This window comes from Carcharhinus amblyrhynchos, chromosome 3 (genome assembly GCF_965287045.1).
Source record: "Carcharhinus amblyrhynchos chromosome 3, sCarAmb.v2.hapA, whole genome shotgun sequence".
NCBI classification, from domain to species: domain Eukaryota; kingdom Metazoa; phylum Chordata; class Chondrichthyes; order Carcharhiniformes; family Carcharhinidae; genus Carcharhinus; species Carcharhinus amblyrhynchos.
Window position 1 is genome coordinate 58,545,088 of NC_137326.1, and position 17,259 is coordinate 58,562,346.

The following is a 17,259-nucleotide window of genomic DNA, read 5'->3' on the forward strand; positions in this document are numbered from 1 at the left end:
CTAAACTCAATCCCTCGATTGATGAAGGCCGGTACACCATACGCCTTCTTGACCACATCCTCTACCTGCGAGACCGATTTAAGAGTCAAATGGACCCGGACCCCAAGGTCCTTCTGATCCTCTACATTGCTAAGAGTCTTACCCTTGTTATTGTACTCCTACATCTCATTTGACCTGCCAAAATGGACCACTACACATTTATCCAGGTTGAAGTCCATCTGCCACGTCTCTGCCCAGCCTTGCATCCTATCTATGTCACGCTACAACTTCTGACATCCCTCCAAACTATCCACAACACCACCAACCTTTGTGTCATTGGCAAACTTACCAACTCATCCCTCCACTTCCTCATCCAGGTCATTTATGAAAATTATAAACAGCAAGGGTCCCAGAACAGATCCTGGGGCACTCCAATGGTGACCAACCACCATGCAGAAAAAGACCCATCTACAACCACTCTATGCCTTCTGCGGGCAAGCCAGTTCTGGATCCACAAGGCAACAGCCCCTTGGATCCATGCCCTCTCACTTTCTCACGAAGTCTTGCATGGGTGACCTTATCGAACGCCTTGCTGAAGTCCATATGAATCACATCAACCGCTCTTCCTTCATCAATGTATTTAGTCACATTTTCAAAGAACTCAACCAAGCTTGTAAGGCTCGATCTGCCTTTGACAAAGCTGTGCTGACTACTTTTGAGCATACTAAACTTCTCTAAATGTGTTCATAAATCCTGTCCCTCAGAATCTTCTCCATCAACTTACCAACTACTGAGGGAGTGGAATCTCTTCTCCTTTAAAAATTGTTGCGGCCCTGCATGAGGAGTCCGCAAGGCACTGCACCCTGCACATTTGGGATCCTGGCAATGGATGCAAAGCTGAGAGCCTAGGCCTCCTGCATCGAAATTAATGAACTGCCTAGCCTGGGCATACAGGGCATGTGACCTGCTGCACACATTTGTGCACAGAGACCTGGGAGATCCCAGCTAGGTCTCCACTGAGAGCCTGAAATGACCACAAGGCATAGAAATTGAGGGCTGCCTTCACCTTCATGTCCACAGAGAACGGGTGGCCACTGCTTCTCCAAGGTGCCAGGCATGAAAGCCACATAAATGTGGTGTACCGTGGTCTTGGACAAGTGCAGCCAGCGATGGCACATCTCCGAAAGGGCCTTGAAGGAATTGCAGGGCCTGTACCTCCTTGGCCTCAGCATCCTCTGCCTTCCGTGCACCCTCTCGGGAGCCTGCTCATCGACTTCCTGGCCCTCAGAGACAGCCGCCTGCCCTACTTCCTGAGGGTCTGGTGATGGCTGCTGTTATGGTGGTCTCTCCATGCCCAATGCCGCCTCCTCCTCCTCCCCCGCCCCCTGCTGTCACCATCATGGCCAACTCCAGATCAAGCAAACCGAGATCCATCTGCACAGTAGGGTTTGGAAAGAGCATAGAATGATGGATTATTATTACGATTGGCTGCATAGGCCCAGCACCACCCCAATCCCTCACTTGGGCTAGAATCCTCACTTGTGAGAGCTGGCAATCCCATACAATCCATTGCACCATTTGTGGCCCGATTAGGGTTGTATGAGATTCCCGTCATGACAATTGCTAGCACAGATTATGCAGGTCAGTGTGCAGACATGGGCAATGCGCACCCTTGAGCCATTGCTATGTGTGCAACTGCAGCATCTGTTACAGGCATTGTTGCTGGTTCATGTCACAGCGCAGGGACAGACTGCAAAGCAACACCAGGTGTGTGCCCAATGACAGCAGATTCCATGTCTGAACTTCTGCACCCCGGCCTGGAGCATCAGCTGCTTCATCTGGTTAGGCCTCAGTCAGCACATGGTGCACTCCTGCCCCATCCTGGAACACCAATACTTAGTAGAGTCCCTGACCACAGCCCGCAGCAAAACAATGGCACAGCAAAGTGCTGTGGAGGGGAAGCGGGAGCCCTTGAGGCTGCCTCTCACAGTGCACTTCAGCACTGCTTGGGGGGGTGGGGGTGGATGGTGGATGAGGGAGCAGGAGCACTCGATGCTGCCTGTCTCAGTGCACTTCAGCACTGCTTAGAACATAGAACATTACAGCGCAGTACAGGCCCTTCAGCCCTCGATGTTACGCTGATCAATGGAACCAATCTAATGACCTTCTAACCTAAACTATTCCAATATTATCCATATGCCTATCCAATGACCATTTGAATGCCCTTGAAGTTGGCGAGTCCACTCCTGCTGCAGGCAGGGCATTCCACGCCCTTACGACTCTCTGAGTAAAGAACCTGCCTCTGACATCTGTCCTATATTTATCACCCCTCAATTTAAAGCTATGTGCCCTCGTGTTAGCCATCACCATCCAAGGAAAAAGGATCTCACTGTCCATCCTATCTAATCCTCTGATCATCTTGTATGTCTCAATTAAGTCACCTCTTAACCTTCTTCTGTCTAACGAAAACAACCTCAAGTCCCTCAGCTTTTCCTCATAAGACCTTCCCACCATACCAGGCAACATCCTGGTAAATCTCCTCTGCACCCTTTCCAACGCTTCCACATCTTTCCTATAACTTGGCAACCAGAACTGTACATAATACTCCAAGTGCAGCTGCACCAGAGTTGTACAACAGGCCAAATATGCACAATTCAACCACCTATTACAGAACTAAGGACAGTCTTTAACAAATTGATACCATGTAATACAACACAGTATGACAAAACTTTGAAAAAATCGTCATCCAAGTATTGTTTTCGATTCATAAGAACATAAGAAATAGGAGCAGGAGTAGGCCATGTAGCCCTTCGAGCCTGCTCTGCCATTCAGTAACATCATGGCTGATCTGAAGTGGATCAGTTCCACTTTCCCGCTTTCTCCCCATAACCCTTGTCTGTCAAAAACCTATCTACCTGTGACTTAAATATATTTAGCAAGGTAGCCTCCGCCACTTCAACAGGCAGAGAATTCCAGGGATTCACCACCCTTTGAGTGAAAAATTTCCTCTTCAACTCCGATCTAAACTGCACCCCCCTTATCTTGAGACTGTGCCCTCTAGTCCTGCTATCCTTTCTAAGCGGGAAGAATCTCTCTACCTCTACCCTATCCATCCCTTTCATTATCTTATACATCTCTATAAGATCCCCCCCATCCTTCTAAACTCCAACGAGTACAGACCCCGTCTATTTAGTCTCTCTTCATAGTCCAACCCCCTCATAAAGAACAAAGAACAACCCAGCACGGGAAACAGGCCCTTCGGCCCAACGAGCCCGCGCCACCGCATCCTCCTACACCTACCCTGCCCTGTGTGTATGTGAGTGGAACCCCTAACTTAGCCAGATTCAGGGGAAAATAGTGTCAATTTGGTATACCAATCAGCCTAAGAGCACATCTTTGGGGTGTGGGAGGAAACCGGAGCACCTGGAGGAAACCCATGCAACCACAGGGAGAACGCGCAAACTCCCACAGACACAGGCCCAAATCCACACAGCTAGCAGTGCTTGTCACTGAGCTGTTGCGGCGCCTGTCTACTGGTCCAGGATTAAGCACACACACCGACACGAAGTACTAGGCCACTCCCGGAACCTCCAACACGCACGACCCACCGTGTGCATGCCCCTCGTTTGACAACAAGGTGGACCGACACCTGCGGAATAAAACGGCAAAAACGTTAACATGTGATTCTACATTTCCGGTGTCTCCCGAGGCTCTGACCCTATTTAATACCCTCTACTATAACCCTCCATCCTTGTTTCGCTCATGTGTCTATCTAAGTGAACCTTAAACAAGTCCAACGTGCCTGCCTCCACCACCCTACTCGGTAGCGCGTTCCATACCCCCACGACCCTCTGCGTGAAGAACCTTCCTCTCATGTCCAAACTATACTTCTCCCCCCTCACCCTTAGATCGTGACCTCTCGTAATTGTCCCCAATCTAGGGAACAGCCTACCACTATTGACTCTATCTATTCCCTTCAGTATTTTATATACCTCTATCATGTCCCCCCCTTAATCTCCGGCTTCCCAAGGAGAAGAGTCCCAGTTTCTCCAACCTTTCCTCGTAACTCAGTCCTTCCATGCCAGGCAACATCTTGGTAAACCTCCTCTGCACTCTCTCCAGAGTCTCCACATCCTTCCAGTAGTAAGGTGACCAGAACTGGACGCAGTATTCCAAATGCAGTCTAACCAACGTTCTGTACAACTGAAGCATTAGACGGCAGCTCCTATACTCTATACCCCTTCCTATAAAGGCTAGCATTCCATAAGCTTTCCTCACAACCTTCTCTACTTGTGTCGCCACCTTCATAGACTTGTGAACCTGCACTCCCAGGTCCCTCTGTATTTCTGTACTCCTAATCGGTCTACCTTTTATCACGTAGCTCCTCTCTGCATTATTCCTTCCAAAATGCATCACCTCGCATTTGTCAGGATTAAATTCCATCTGCCACCTATCTGCCCAATATACCAACCTATCTATATCCTGCTGTGTCACCTGACATTCCTCCTTGGTATCTGCCAATCCTGCCATCTTGGTGTCATCCGCAAACTTGCTGATCACACCACGTACGCTCTCTTCCAAGTCGTTTATATATACTACAAAGAGGAGAGGTCCCAGTACTGAGCCCTGCGGCACACCACTGGTCACTGGCCTCCAGCCTGAAAAGGTCCCCTCGACAACTACTCTCTGTCTCCTATTGCCCAGCCAGTTTTCAATCCACCTAGCTACCTGTCCTTGTATCCCATGTGCCTTAACCTTTTCTACCAGCCTACCATGAGGGACTTTGTCAAATGCCTTACTGAAATCCATATAGATGACATCAACGGCTCGCCCATCGTCAACCGTTTTTGTCACCTCCTCAAAGAATTCTACCAGTTTTGTAAGGCAAGACCTCCCCCTAACAAAGCCATGTTGCGTATCCCTAATCAGATCGCAACGCTCCAAATGCTCATGCATCCTATCCCTAAGAATTTTTTCCAATAATTTTCCTACCACCGATGTCAAACTCACTGGTCTATAATTACCAGGGTTATCCCTACTACCTTTTTTAAACAGCGGTACAACATTAGCTACCCTCCAGTCTTCTGGGACCTCACCTGTGTCCGAAGAAGAGACAAAGATTTGCGTCAGAGGCCCAGCAATTTCATCTTTCACCTTCCTAAGCAGCCTGGGATAAATACCATCAGGCCCCGGAGCTTTATCCGTTTTCATGCTACCTAAAAGCCTTAGCACTTCCTCCCTCGTAATGGATATTTCCTGCCACTGATCTACAGCTCCCTCCAAGACACTACATGACACCGAACCCCTCTCCTTCGTGAATACCGACGCAAAGTATTCATTCAGGATCTCCCCCATTCCCTCTGACTCGATACATAACTCCCCTCCTTTGTCCCTAAGAGGACCAATTTTCCCTCTAACCACTCTCTTGCTCCTAATATAGGAGTAAAATGCTTTTGGATTTTCCTTAATCCTATCCGCCAAAGCCATTTCATGCCCTCTCTTCGCCCTTCTAACTCCCCTTTTTAGCTCCCTCCTACTCTCTCTATATTCCTCCAGTGCACTCTCCGTACCCAGTTGTTTTGACCTAACATATGCCTCCCTCTTCTTCCTGACCAAGTCTTCGATACCTCCTGTAATCCACGGCTCTCTAATCCTACCTTTCCCATCCTTCCGCTTAACCGGCACATGCCTTTCCTGCAACATTTTCAGTTTGCCCTTAAAAGCTTCCCACTTGCCAACCATGGACTTGCCAGCTAACAGTCCCTCCCAATCAGTGTCCTTCAGCTCCCTCCTAACCCGGCTATAGCTCGCCTTACCCCAGTTCAGCACCCTCCCCTTCGGACGGCACTCATCCCTTTCCATTTTTATCCTAAAGTAGACGGACTTGTGGTCACTGTTAGCCACATGTTCGCCTACCTCAACCTCAACCACCTGCCCCAGCTCATTTCCCAACACTAAATCCAGTATAGCCCCCTCCCTAGTCGGGCTAGTTACGTACTGCTCTAGGGACCCTTCCAACACACATTTTACAAACTCCTCTCCCTCCGTACCCCCAGCTCTCGGCCCCCTCCAATCCACTCCAGGAAGATTAAAGTCACCCACTACAACCACCTTATTCTTTCTGCACCTATCCAAAATTCCCCTGCAAATACCTTCCTCCACTGACCTCGGGCTGTTGGGTGGCCTATAGTATACCCCTAGCATTGTAATCTCTCCCTTTTTATTCCTCAACTCCACCCACAGCGACTCTATCCCTAACTCCTCCATATTGTCCTCCCTCTGCACTGCTGTGATGTGCTCCTTTACTAACAGTGCCACCCCTCCACCTCTCTTCAACCCTCCTCTGTCACACCTAAAACACTTATACCCAGGAACATTCAGCTGCCAGTCCTGACCTTCACGTAACCATGTCTCCGTTACTGCCACCACATCTAACTTCCTCACAAACATCAAGGCCCTAAGCTCATCCGTTTTTCCTGTCACACCTCCCTACTTTTATATTCTATCCCCCTCGCTATAAAGGCTAGCATTCCATTCACCTTCTTGATGATGACACTAAGACAAGTGGAACAGCAAATTGTGCGGAGGGTGTGGAAAGTCTGCAGAGGGATCTAGATAGGCTGAGCGAGTGGGCGAGGACCTGGCAGATGGAATACAATGTTGGCAAGTGTGAGGTTATCCACTTTGGTAGGAATAATAGTAGGAAGGACTACTACTTAAAGGGCGAAAAGTTGCAGCATGCTACGGTGCAGAGGGACCTGGGGGTCCTTGTGCATGAGTCGCAAAAACCCAGCCTTCAGGTGCAGCAGGTGATCAGGAAGGCAAATGGGATGCTGGCCTTCATAGCGAGGGGGATTGAATATAAAAGTAAGGAGGTCTTGCTGCAACTGTACAGGGCACTGGTGAGGCCGCAGCTGGAGTACTGTGTGCAGTTTTGGTCGCCGCACTTGCGCAAGGATATTTTGGCCTTGGAGGGAGCGCAGAGGAGGTTCACTAGGCTGATACCAGAGTTGAGGGGGTTGAGCTATGAGGAGAGGCTGAATAGACTGCGCTTGTACTCGTTAGAGTTTAGAAGGATGAGGGGGGATCTCATTGAGACGTATAAGATGATGAAAGGGATGGATAGGGTAGAGGTGGAGAGGTTCTTCCCGCTCAGAAAGGACAGCAGGACTAGAGGGCACAGCCTCAAGATAAGGGGGGCGCAGTTTAGAACAGAGTTGAGGAGGAACTTCTTCACTCAAAGGGTGGTGAATCTCTGGAATTCTCTGCCCGTTGAAGTGGTGGAGGCTACCTCACTAAATATATTTAAGACGTGGGTAGATAGGTTTTTGGTAGGCAAGGGGATTAAGGGTTATGGGGAGAAAGCGGGAAAGTGGAACTGAGCCACTTCAGATCAGCTATGATCTTATTGAATGGCGGGGCAGGCTCGAAGGGCGAGATGGCCTACTCCTGCTCCTATTTCTTTCTTATGTTCTTATCACCTGCTGCACCTGCAGACTGGGTTTTTGCGACTTATGCACAAGGACCCCCAGGTCCCTCTGCACCGTAGCATGCTGCAGCTTTTCGCCCTTTAAATTCATGGTTAACAGCTGTTGGGGGAGGAGCAGGATTCCCTGATGGAACCTCATCCAAGAAGCTGTGAGGAAATGGAAGGACCGACCGACCGACCCCCCCCCCCCGGTCACTTGTCATTGGGCCAAAACCTGAACACAGCAGGAGGAAGGCCACCAGGCATCTCCAGAGCCTGCCTACAAGATCCCCCACGCACTGTTAGCAGCACTTAACTCCTCATGCCAATTCAAGGCTGCCATGCCTGGTTGAGACTTTTAAATACCTATTCTGATTCACGCCAAAATTACATCATGCCAAAGAGGTGGGAGACGCCAACGTGGGCGGAGATTGCTGTGTGGATTCCAATAATGGCATGCAAATGTATGTAAACTCATGCTAAATAGCAGCCTGCTGATTTTCAGCAGGTTCCTGGCGACACCATTTTTCTCTGGTTGGGAGATGCGCGTGGGAACCCACGAAATGTCCAACATGCAATCTCCCAGCCCAACCACCAGAAACATTGCGGGTCACAATGGGAGGTTTCTCTTTTAGTTTCAGATTCCAACATCTACAGTAATTTGCTTTTATCCAGTGGATCAAAGAATATGTGGGGACGATGAGTGATGGGTTGAGGGCTGGAGGATGTTTCATACTTTGTCCTTTAATTTTAAATTTTGAACACAGTGCTAGAGCCCCAAGGCAGGCTTCTGCCCAGCCCATCTCTACACTTGTTGGAACAAGCTTTCAAAGGATAGAAGGAAAATAGACAAAGTATGACTAAATTGTTGCATTTTATTCTTGCATCTGATTTTTCTAAACTGGTGTCCAAATCAATCAGTTTTATAACACAATATCAGAGGCTACATATTTAGCATTCCTGGCAATGGTTAGACTGATACTAGGGACAAGGCATCAGGACTGGTCTTTTCAAATTGGCTAATTCTTTATTTGAATATCTAACTATGGAAAGTATTTATCCACTAATTGTCCCCAAGATTTTTAAGCATAGAAGTTGTTTATTATTTTTTGATTTGATCATATTTAGTAAAAGTATTTAATATTGTATAATTCCTGTTTTTTTACAGACGGAGACGACTATATCAGAGTCAGAATCTTAAACAGCTGCTTAAACTGGAAGGAATTAACTCAGACAAGTTGATGCCACGTCACTCTGGACCAGAAAGAAATCGTGTCAAGACTGGGAAGAATGTACCATATTTTACCGCTTACCTTCCTTTAGAGGTGCTGTGCAGTTCTTTCCAAAATTACATACAAGTGATATTAACAGATGAATGGCTAACATATTTAGAATACAATCCTGTCGTTACTAATATAATCGAGGCCTAAGTCCATATATTTTAAAACTGGTTAACACTTCTCTTAAAATAGTAATCAGATGAATGTGTTAAATGTGCCTACAAAAATATCAGTGGTAATTTCTAAAATTGTGTACAATTTATATTTTAATACAGAATGCATAAAATGAAGGAAACTGAACAACTTTTTATTTTGTGCTCAACAAGCATCATTGATAATGGAGCACTTTGTACCTTGTGTATTTCGTATCAACATTATTTTCCTGGCTGATTGGGCATAGCTGGTGTGTGGCCTTCAACTAAGTAACAGTGACCATGTAAATGTCAACAAGGAAAAGAATCAGATCAGGCCGGTGCTGCTGTTTCACTGCTGCAGTATACTCATTGTGAGGCACAGAGATGATCTTGCAGCAACTGTTTGCGTGACCCCAAAATTAAAATACTGGACATAAAGGCATCTAATATCAGACAGTGGACAGGCCAGCTGACAACTGGACTGTCCAGTATAAAACTGGACAAATGGCAACCCTCTGTAGGACCAAAGAGAATACTGCTTGTAAAATCAGGAATCTATATTTTTTTCTATGTTTTCTGTTCTTAAATCCAGTTTTGTTTCACCAGCTGGCAGTCTATTCCAAAATTTTAACAAGCTAACCATTTATTTAGCTTGTGGTTTCCATAATTTCTGTTTGTTTATTGTTCTCAAAACGTTGTCCATGTTTATCATATTCTCTTCATGATACGTTTTTAAAACTTAGGTCATGACTGTTCTTTCTTTTTTCAGTGAGAATAAAGTTAAAGTCTGCAGTTTATCTTCATAGCACAGCTATCAAAAAACCAGAACCATTTGTGCTGCTCTTCTTTGAGCTCTTTCCCTTTGTAAGGATAATGATGCTTTCTACATTGTCTGTCACTTGGAGTGACACTGTGAGATCCTTTCCTCTTTGTCTAAGAAATTGCTACTACATACCATAGAAAGCAGGAGTAGACTAAACATCCTCTCCAGCCTGCTCTGCCGTTCAAGACAATCATGGCATTTATTCAGCTTCAAGTTCACTCTGCCACCCGCCCCCATATGTCTTGATTTCCCATTTACCAATAATCTTTCTATCTCAGCCTGAACTAAGTTCAATGATGTAGCATCCACAATGCTTTGAGTGAAGAAATTTCTCTAATCTTCATCCTCTAATTATCTCTTTAGCTTAAGACTGTGCCCTGTGTTCTAAATTTCTCATTGAGGGGACCCTTAACAGGCCTCCAGGGATCTGTGGACATCAATTTGGGAACTCCTGTTTTGTCTATTTATACATCCAATCTTAGCTGCTTCTGTTTCATTGCACAATACTAGATCTAAAATAGCTTTATTCCTAGTTAGCTCCAGAAGTCTATCAAGAAAGATTTCTACAAACTCATCTTCCAGACTACTTTGCCAATTTGATTGGTGCAATCTATATGAAGATTAAAATAATCCACAAATATTGTTGCTGTATAACATGAGAATACTGATCACATCACTGTCAAACCTTTTGAACAGCTTGGGCAATGAATGCTGGGATTGCTGGCTGAGTGGAGTGACTACTGTTAACTCCATGTTATTCATATAGTATGGATATTGTAATGTCATAAAATATGAAAGGCAATTGTTGCACAATAAGTATTTCCTTATTTCCCAAAATTAAGATAAAATTAAAAAAAAGAAAGCACAACTTACTAGCTCAGCTCAAACTTAGGCTGCCTATATCTTAGATATACTTGCCTTGGTCAGCAAAGTTTCATTAGAGCCAAAATTACTTGTAAGTGAGAAGCATGCTTTCTTGTGGGAATGGGAAAGCTAAATTCATCTGAATCTTCTTGTTGATTAAATTGTCTAATTCAGCTTTATAAAGTGCTGCAAAGCACAATGGGACATTTGATTAGACTAATTGAACTATATAAATGTGAGTTTTTATTGTTAAATTGCATCTTTTGTTGATTAATTTTGGAGCAGCATTGAGGCGAGTTGAGGTTTCTGGTTCATGTGCCCCAAGTGGAAGAAAACTAAGTAGTGGACCGGGCAAAGGTCCATGATGCAAAATAGTGTAGGTATTTGTGTTGTACGCAACGTTAGTTTTCAATCTATGTGATCAAAATAAAGGATCAAATCCACTTGTGTTACTCTGAAACTAACCGATGTGAAGTGTACTTCATCTCCAGCCGGATGATTGGAAAACGGCTAATGTTACGCCGTTGTTTAAGAAGGGTGCCAGGCAAAAGGCGGGGAATTATAGGCCGGTTAGTTTAACGTCTGTGGTAGGTAAAATGTTAGAATCTGTCATTAAGGAGGAAATTGCGAGGCATCTTGAAGGGAATTGCTTGATAGAGCAGACGCAGCACGGTTTCATTAAAGGGAAGTCATGTCTGACAAATTTACTGGAGTTCTATGAGGATGTGTCTAGGGCGGTGGATAGAGGAGAGCCGGTGGATGTGGTCTTTCTAGATTTTCAGAAGGCGTTTGACAAATTGCCTCACAAGAGGTTATTGCAGAAGGTCGAGGGACATGGAGTTGGGGGTAGGGTGTTAGCGTGGATAGAGGATTGGTTGTCAAATAGGAGGCAGAGAGTGGGGGTCAACGGGTGCTATTCGGATTGGCGGATGGTGACTAGTGGACTGCCCCAGGGGTCGGTGCTGGGGCCTCAACTTTTTACCATTTATATAGATGATCTGGAGGAGGGAACCGAGTGTAGAGTGTCGAAATTTGCTGATGACACCAAGATTGGGGGAACGGCAAATTGTGCGGAGGGTGTGGAGAGTCTGCAGAAGGATCTAGATAGGCTGGGCGAATGGGCCAGGAAATGGCAAATGGAATTTAATGTTGGCAAGTGTGAGGTGGTCCACTTTGGTAGGAAGAATGGTAGGAAGGACTATTACTTACGGGGCGAAAAACTGCAGCAGGCGACGGTGCAGAGGGACCTCGGGGTCCTTGTGCATGAGTCGCAAAAACCCAGCTTGCAGGTGCAGCAGGTGGTCAGGAAGGCGAATGGGATACTGGCCTTCATAGCGAAGGGGATTGAATATAAAAGTAGGGAGGTCTTGCTGCAGTTGTATAGGGCATTGGTGAGGCCGCAACTGGAGTACTGTGCGCATTTTTGGGCGCCGCACCTGCGCAAAGATATTTTGGCCTTGGAGGGAGTGCAGAGGAGGTTTACTAGGCTGATACCGGAGTTGAGGGGGTTGAGCTATGAGGAGAGGCTGAATAAACTAGGCTTGTACTCGTTGGAGTTTAGAAGAATGAGAGGAGATCTCATTGAGACGTATAAGATGATGAATGGGATGGATAGGATAGAGGTGGAAAGACTCTTCCCGCTCAAAAAAGACAATAGGACTAGGGGGCACAGCCTCAAGATAAAAGGGGGGCGGTTTAGAACGGAGTTGAGGAGGAACTTCTTCACTCAAAGGGTGGTGAATCTCTGGAATTCTCTGCCCGTTGAAGTGGTGGAGGTTGCCTCGCTAAATATTTTTAAGACGCGGGTTGATGGGTTTTTGATAGGGGAGGGGATTAAGGGTTATGGGGAGAGGGCGGGAAAGTGGAACTGAGCAGCGACAGATCAGCCATGATCTTATTGAATGGCGGGGCAGGCTCAAAGGGCTGGATGGCCTACTCCTGCTCCTATTTCTTATGTTCTTATGTTCTTATGTACAAATGTGATAATAGGGATGATGTTCCTCAAGCGGTTTCACATATTTTTGGTGGGGAAACGTAGAGGTCTTTCCCCACCCCCTCCCCCAACTGCCCATAATTCTATGGTTAAGGTTCAGACTTACTAAGTAGAATGTTACAAACAAGAACTTATGTTTTTTTTCATTCTTGCATGGAACCTGTGCACCATTGGCAAAGTCAGCATTCAGTACACAACATCTGTCAGTGGGTAAACACTAAAATCTTTATTGAAGAGTGAATAGGTAGACAAGAAAAAAACCATAATACTATCAGGCAGATGCTGATAGAGGAGGCCGTAGCATAGTGGTCTTGTTACTGGACTAATAATCCAGAAACTGTGGACCCAGGTTCCAATCCCACTATGGCAAATGGTGAAATTTGAGTTCAATAATAACAAACATCTGGAATTAAAACTCTAATGGTTACCACAAAACCATTGTTGTAAAAACCCATCTGGTTCAGTAATATTCTTTTGGGGGAAAAAAAATCTGCCTTCCTTATGTGGTCTGGTCTACATGTGACAATCATAGAATCCCTGCAGTGCAGAAGGAGGCCATTCGGCACATTGAATGTGTACCAACCACTCAGTCCCACTCAAGCCCTATCCCTGTAACCCCGTTTACTCTGCTAGTTCCCCTGACACTTCGGGGCAATTTACCATGGCCAATCAACCTAACCCACACATCTTTGGAAGGTGGGAGGTAACCAGAGGAAACCCACACAGACACGTGGAGAATGTGCAAATTCAACACAAATATTTAAATTGCATTTTAATTTCATTAGCAATCCTGAACGATGTCATCAATGGGGACAGTAAGAAGTCTCATAACACCAGGTTAAAGTCCAACCAGTTTATTCGATAGCAAACCCACAAGCTTTCATATATGCTGTTCCTTTGTCAGGTGTGTGGCAGAACTTTCCACACACCTGACGAAGGAACAGCGTTTTGAAAGCTTGTGGGTTTACTATCAAATAAACTGGTTGGACTTTAACCTGGTGTTGTGAGACTTCTTACTGTTTTTACCCCAGTCCAACATCAGCATCTCCACATCATCACTGGTGGGAGCATTGAGGCCCCTTCAGGAGATTGGGAACAGGGGTTGCCCCTTGGTCAGTGCGAGATTGGCACCCTGGCACTGCCCACTGGGCACTGTCAAAGGGAGGGGGGGGCCAGATTGGGTTGAGCTGATCAGTGGTGGAGGCGGGCAGAGGAAACAGCTGTGCACTCTGCATTTGAGATTGGTGGGGGAGGTAAGGAGGGGTGACTGGGGCTGGCCATGGCAGGAGGGGGAAAAGCAAATATTAGGGCTGGCCATCAAGGCTGGAATTGAACCCAGGCCCCTGGTGCTGTGAGGTAGCTGTACTAGCCACTGCATCGCCATGCCGACATTAATGTGACTCTTAACTGCCACTCAGTTCAAGGGCAATTAGATGGGCAACAAATGCTGGCCTTACCAGTGCTGTTTACGTCCAGGAAAGAAAAAGAAACAAAGTCAACATGGTTTGTGAAAGTGGAATTGTTTTGACAAATTTATTTTAATACTTGCAGGATGTAACAAGTGGGGTATTGAGCGGGGAAACCTGTAACTGTTATGAAGTTGAGTTTCCAAAAAGCATTTGATAAATTTCTACATAAAAGATTGTGGGGATGATTTTCCCAAAAAAATGTAGTGCCAATGGTCAGGAAAATGGGAGATTTTCCTACCTGTCTTTTGGCCATACTTGGTCAGTTGAATTTTCGGCATTCTGCATGTCAGAATCTGCCAGGGGATTTGCACTGGTAAGGGGAGGGGGGGAGGGTGGGTGGGGGACGTTGGGACCTAATCAAATAAACTGCTATCAAATAAACTGGTTGGATTTTAACCTGGTGTTATGAGACTTCTTACTGTCCCCATTGATGACATCGTTCAGGCTTGCTAATGAAATTAAAATGCAATTTAAATATTATAATTAGCCTTACGCTGTTTTCTGGTGCGAGGCTGATTGCATCATAAATAATGGCCCGGGAAAGTCGCAATTGGCTGGACGCTGGTTGCTAATCCCGCTACAGCCCCCCTGCTAATATCACATTCGACATCGCAGGGTAAAAGCATATGATATTGGGAGTGATATATTAAGATGAACAAAGAATTGGCTATCTTACAAGAAGCAGAGTTGCAAAATATGAGTCATTTTCAGGATGGCAAACTAACCAATGGAGTGCCACAGATCAATGCTGGGACCACAACTATTTATGAACAATATTAATGACCTGGATGAAAAGCTGTCAGTGATGCAGCCAGGTTTGTGGACAATTTTTATGCATTTGAAAAAGTCTGGGCGAATTGTTGCAGTCCAACTTCTGGCTGGCACATGCTGCAGTCATGGTGCGCAGATGGTGAAGGAAATTAACTTTTAACTTGACGGATGGGGTGCTGATCAAGCAGACTGCCTTGGATTCAAGAATGCTGATCTACTTGAGTGTTGGCAGATCTGCACTGTTAAAATGCAGTGATGCAATGCAGAAAGAGGCCATTCGTTCCATTGTGCCAGTACTAGCTCTTTTAAAAATCTATCACGCTTGACACACTTCTCTGCCCATTCCCCATGGTCCTGCAAAGTTTCACCTTAAGTTATTTTTGAAAGCTATTACTGAATTTGCTAACATCACACTTTCAGGCAGTGCATTCCAAATTTTTAAAAATTCCTTTACAGCTTGTAGGCATTGCTGGCAGTTGCCTTATCCAGAATTTTCTGTTTGCGTAATATGTATGAAACATTGGTTTGGCTGCAATTGGAGTACTATGCACGGTTCTAGATATCCTTTAGGAAGGAAGTGAAGATATTAGAAAGGGTGCAGGGTTTCATGAGAATAGTTCCAGGAATGACGAACTTCAGTGTAGGTACATGATTGTGTTTTTGTCATGATGTGCTATAGGTGTTTGATGATGAAGAATTTGAATGTCGGACACCAGAAGAATGGTTACAACTTGGCTATGAAGAAGGTTCTGATATACGGAAACCTATCCCAGGGAAAGCACTTCTACCCAAGGATGACAAGTTGGGACATGGTACAACATACCAAAATGTTATAATACAACAAATGTTGTGATTTTGAATCCTATTGCTGTAAATTATGCACTTCCCTGGCCACTGACTGTCTTCACAATTATATCAATCTCTGTATTATGCTCTTGACTTAATATAGGACAAAACAGCCCGTTGATTGCCACCCCATCCAAAAACATTGGCTGAATGTTCATCATTGAGGCAAGCAACTGGAGTCAGGAAAATTTCTGGTTTAGCCACCCACCTCAGGGAGAAAGTACCTGCAAAGGTGGGATCTTTATTGCCAGAGATGGGTGTGGGCTGGAGTTGGGCCAGCCACTTAGGGAAGGAGGATCAGAGGGCAGCCGATTGCCAAGTGGGCTGTTTAAAATGCCCACCTCAGTGCAGTGCACCTCAGTGCAGTGGGACTTTGTTCCAGTTAAAATAAAGACATAAAGGCCCTCCAATCTTCTCTTACTCACCCATCCCCACATATTCCCTATGCTTCATCCATGTGACCGCATGATCGCTATGCCAGACCTCGCCACCCACCAGCCCCCTTTGGCCCCTCAAACCTTCTAAGCTAAGCTATGGCATTTCTATGAGCATTGACCCACTATACACTAAACATTATAGAACTAGTGAACCCTATTGTAACAGTATGATGTGTTTTAAAAAATGCTTTTATGAGGTAATTCATTCATTAATTTACACCGTTGAAAAAAAATTTCATTACAAGGCACAGAAGTGTGAGTCATTCAGACCCTTTAAAGTATCAATTACAACAACCACAAATCCTTGAAACCATTTGATTCACTTAAGTAAATAAGCATTATGAAAATGAATGAGATTAAAGAGCCAGAACTGTCAATCAAGCAACTTTTTCCCTGGGGGGCTGCTGTCTCAACAAGAGTAATGGATGTTTGGCTCACAACCAGGCATACACATTTATTTCCATTGAAGTTAATGGAAGAGTCATTAAGAAAGATGTAAAACTGACTTCTGATTTACTCTAATTTGTTTAATACCATCATAAAATCAAAATGATCTCTGTCTGTGGTTGGCACATTTACAACAATTAATACACACCAGCTAATTCTTTATAGATATAATAAAAATGGACACTCAGCCAAAGAAGGAGATTTTAGGATCCACTGACATGCTGATGTCAATTTAAAGCTCATAAATGCAAATTGTTTGTTTGGGCTGTTGGATGAGCACACACACACTATCAAAGGTGATGCAAATTTTTTTTTTTCACATTTCCGAAGGCAACAACTCCCCCTATAATAAAGGAAGATGCTCACTGACAAAATTTTACGTAAATTAATCCACTCCCCACATAGTGCTGGTTTTCATTCATAGAGTCATGCAGTGCAGAGAAGGCCTTTGAGTCTGCATCGACAATAACTACCACTAAAGCAGTGCTAAAGTATGGCACCAAGGAACCCAATAAAACTGAAGTCCATGGAAAATAGGGAAAAATCATTAATGATCAATTCCAGTTGCTGGCCTTACTAGATAGTTAGGTTATTGCTACAAAGTAGTGAAAAACACCTTAATCTTCTATAATCAAGGAAATACAAACCTAGTCTATGTCCTCATAGTTTAACCATTTTAACCCAAGCATCATTCCAGTGATCCTGCTATCCATCACCTTAAAGGACATAAGAACATAAGAAATAGGAG

The 17,259-nt window shown here is 45.1% G+C and overlaps 1 protein-coding gene across 1 annotated transcript in view; it reads left to right on the forward strand.

Moving 5' to 3' along the window:
• dnah1 (dynein, axonemal, heavy chain 1) overlaps nucleotides 1-17,259 on the forward strand; it is a 537,372-nt gene that overhangs the window by 56,449 nt on the left and 463,664 nt on the right. The window contains exons 6-7 of the mRNA XM_080184401.1: nucleotides 8,616-8,772; nucleotides 15,461-15,593. Of these exons, the coding sequence (XP_080040527.1) occupies nucleotides 8,616-8,772; nucleotides 15,461-15,593 (290 nt within the window). The remainder of the gene's footprint in view (nucleotides 1-8,615; nucleotides 8,773-15,460; nucleotides 15,594-17,259) is intronic.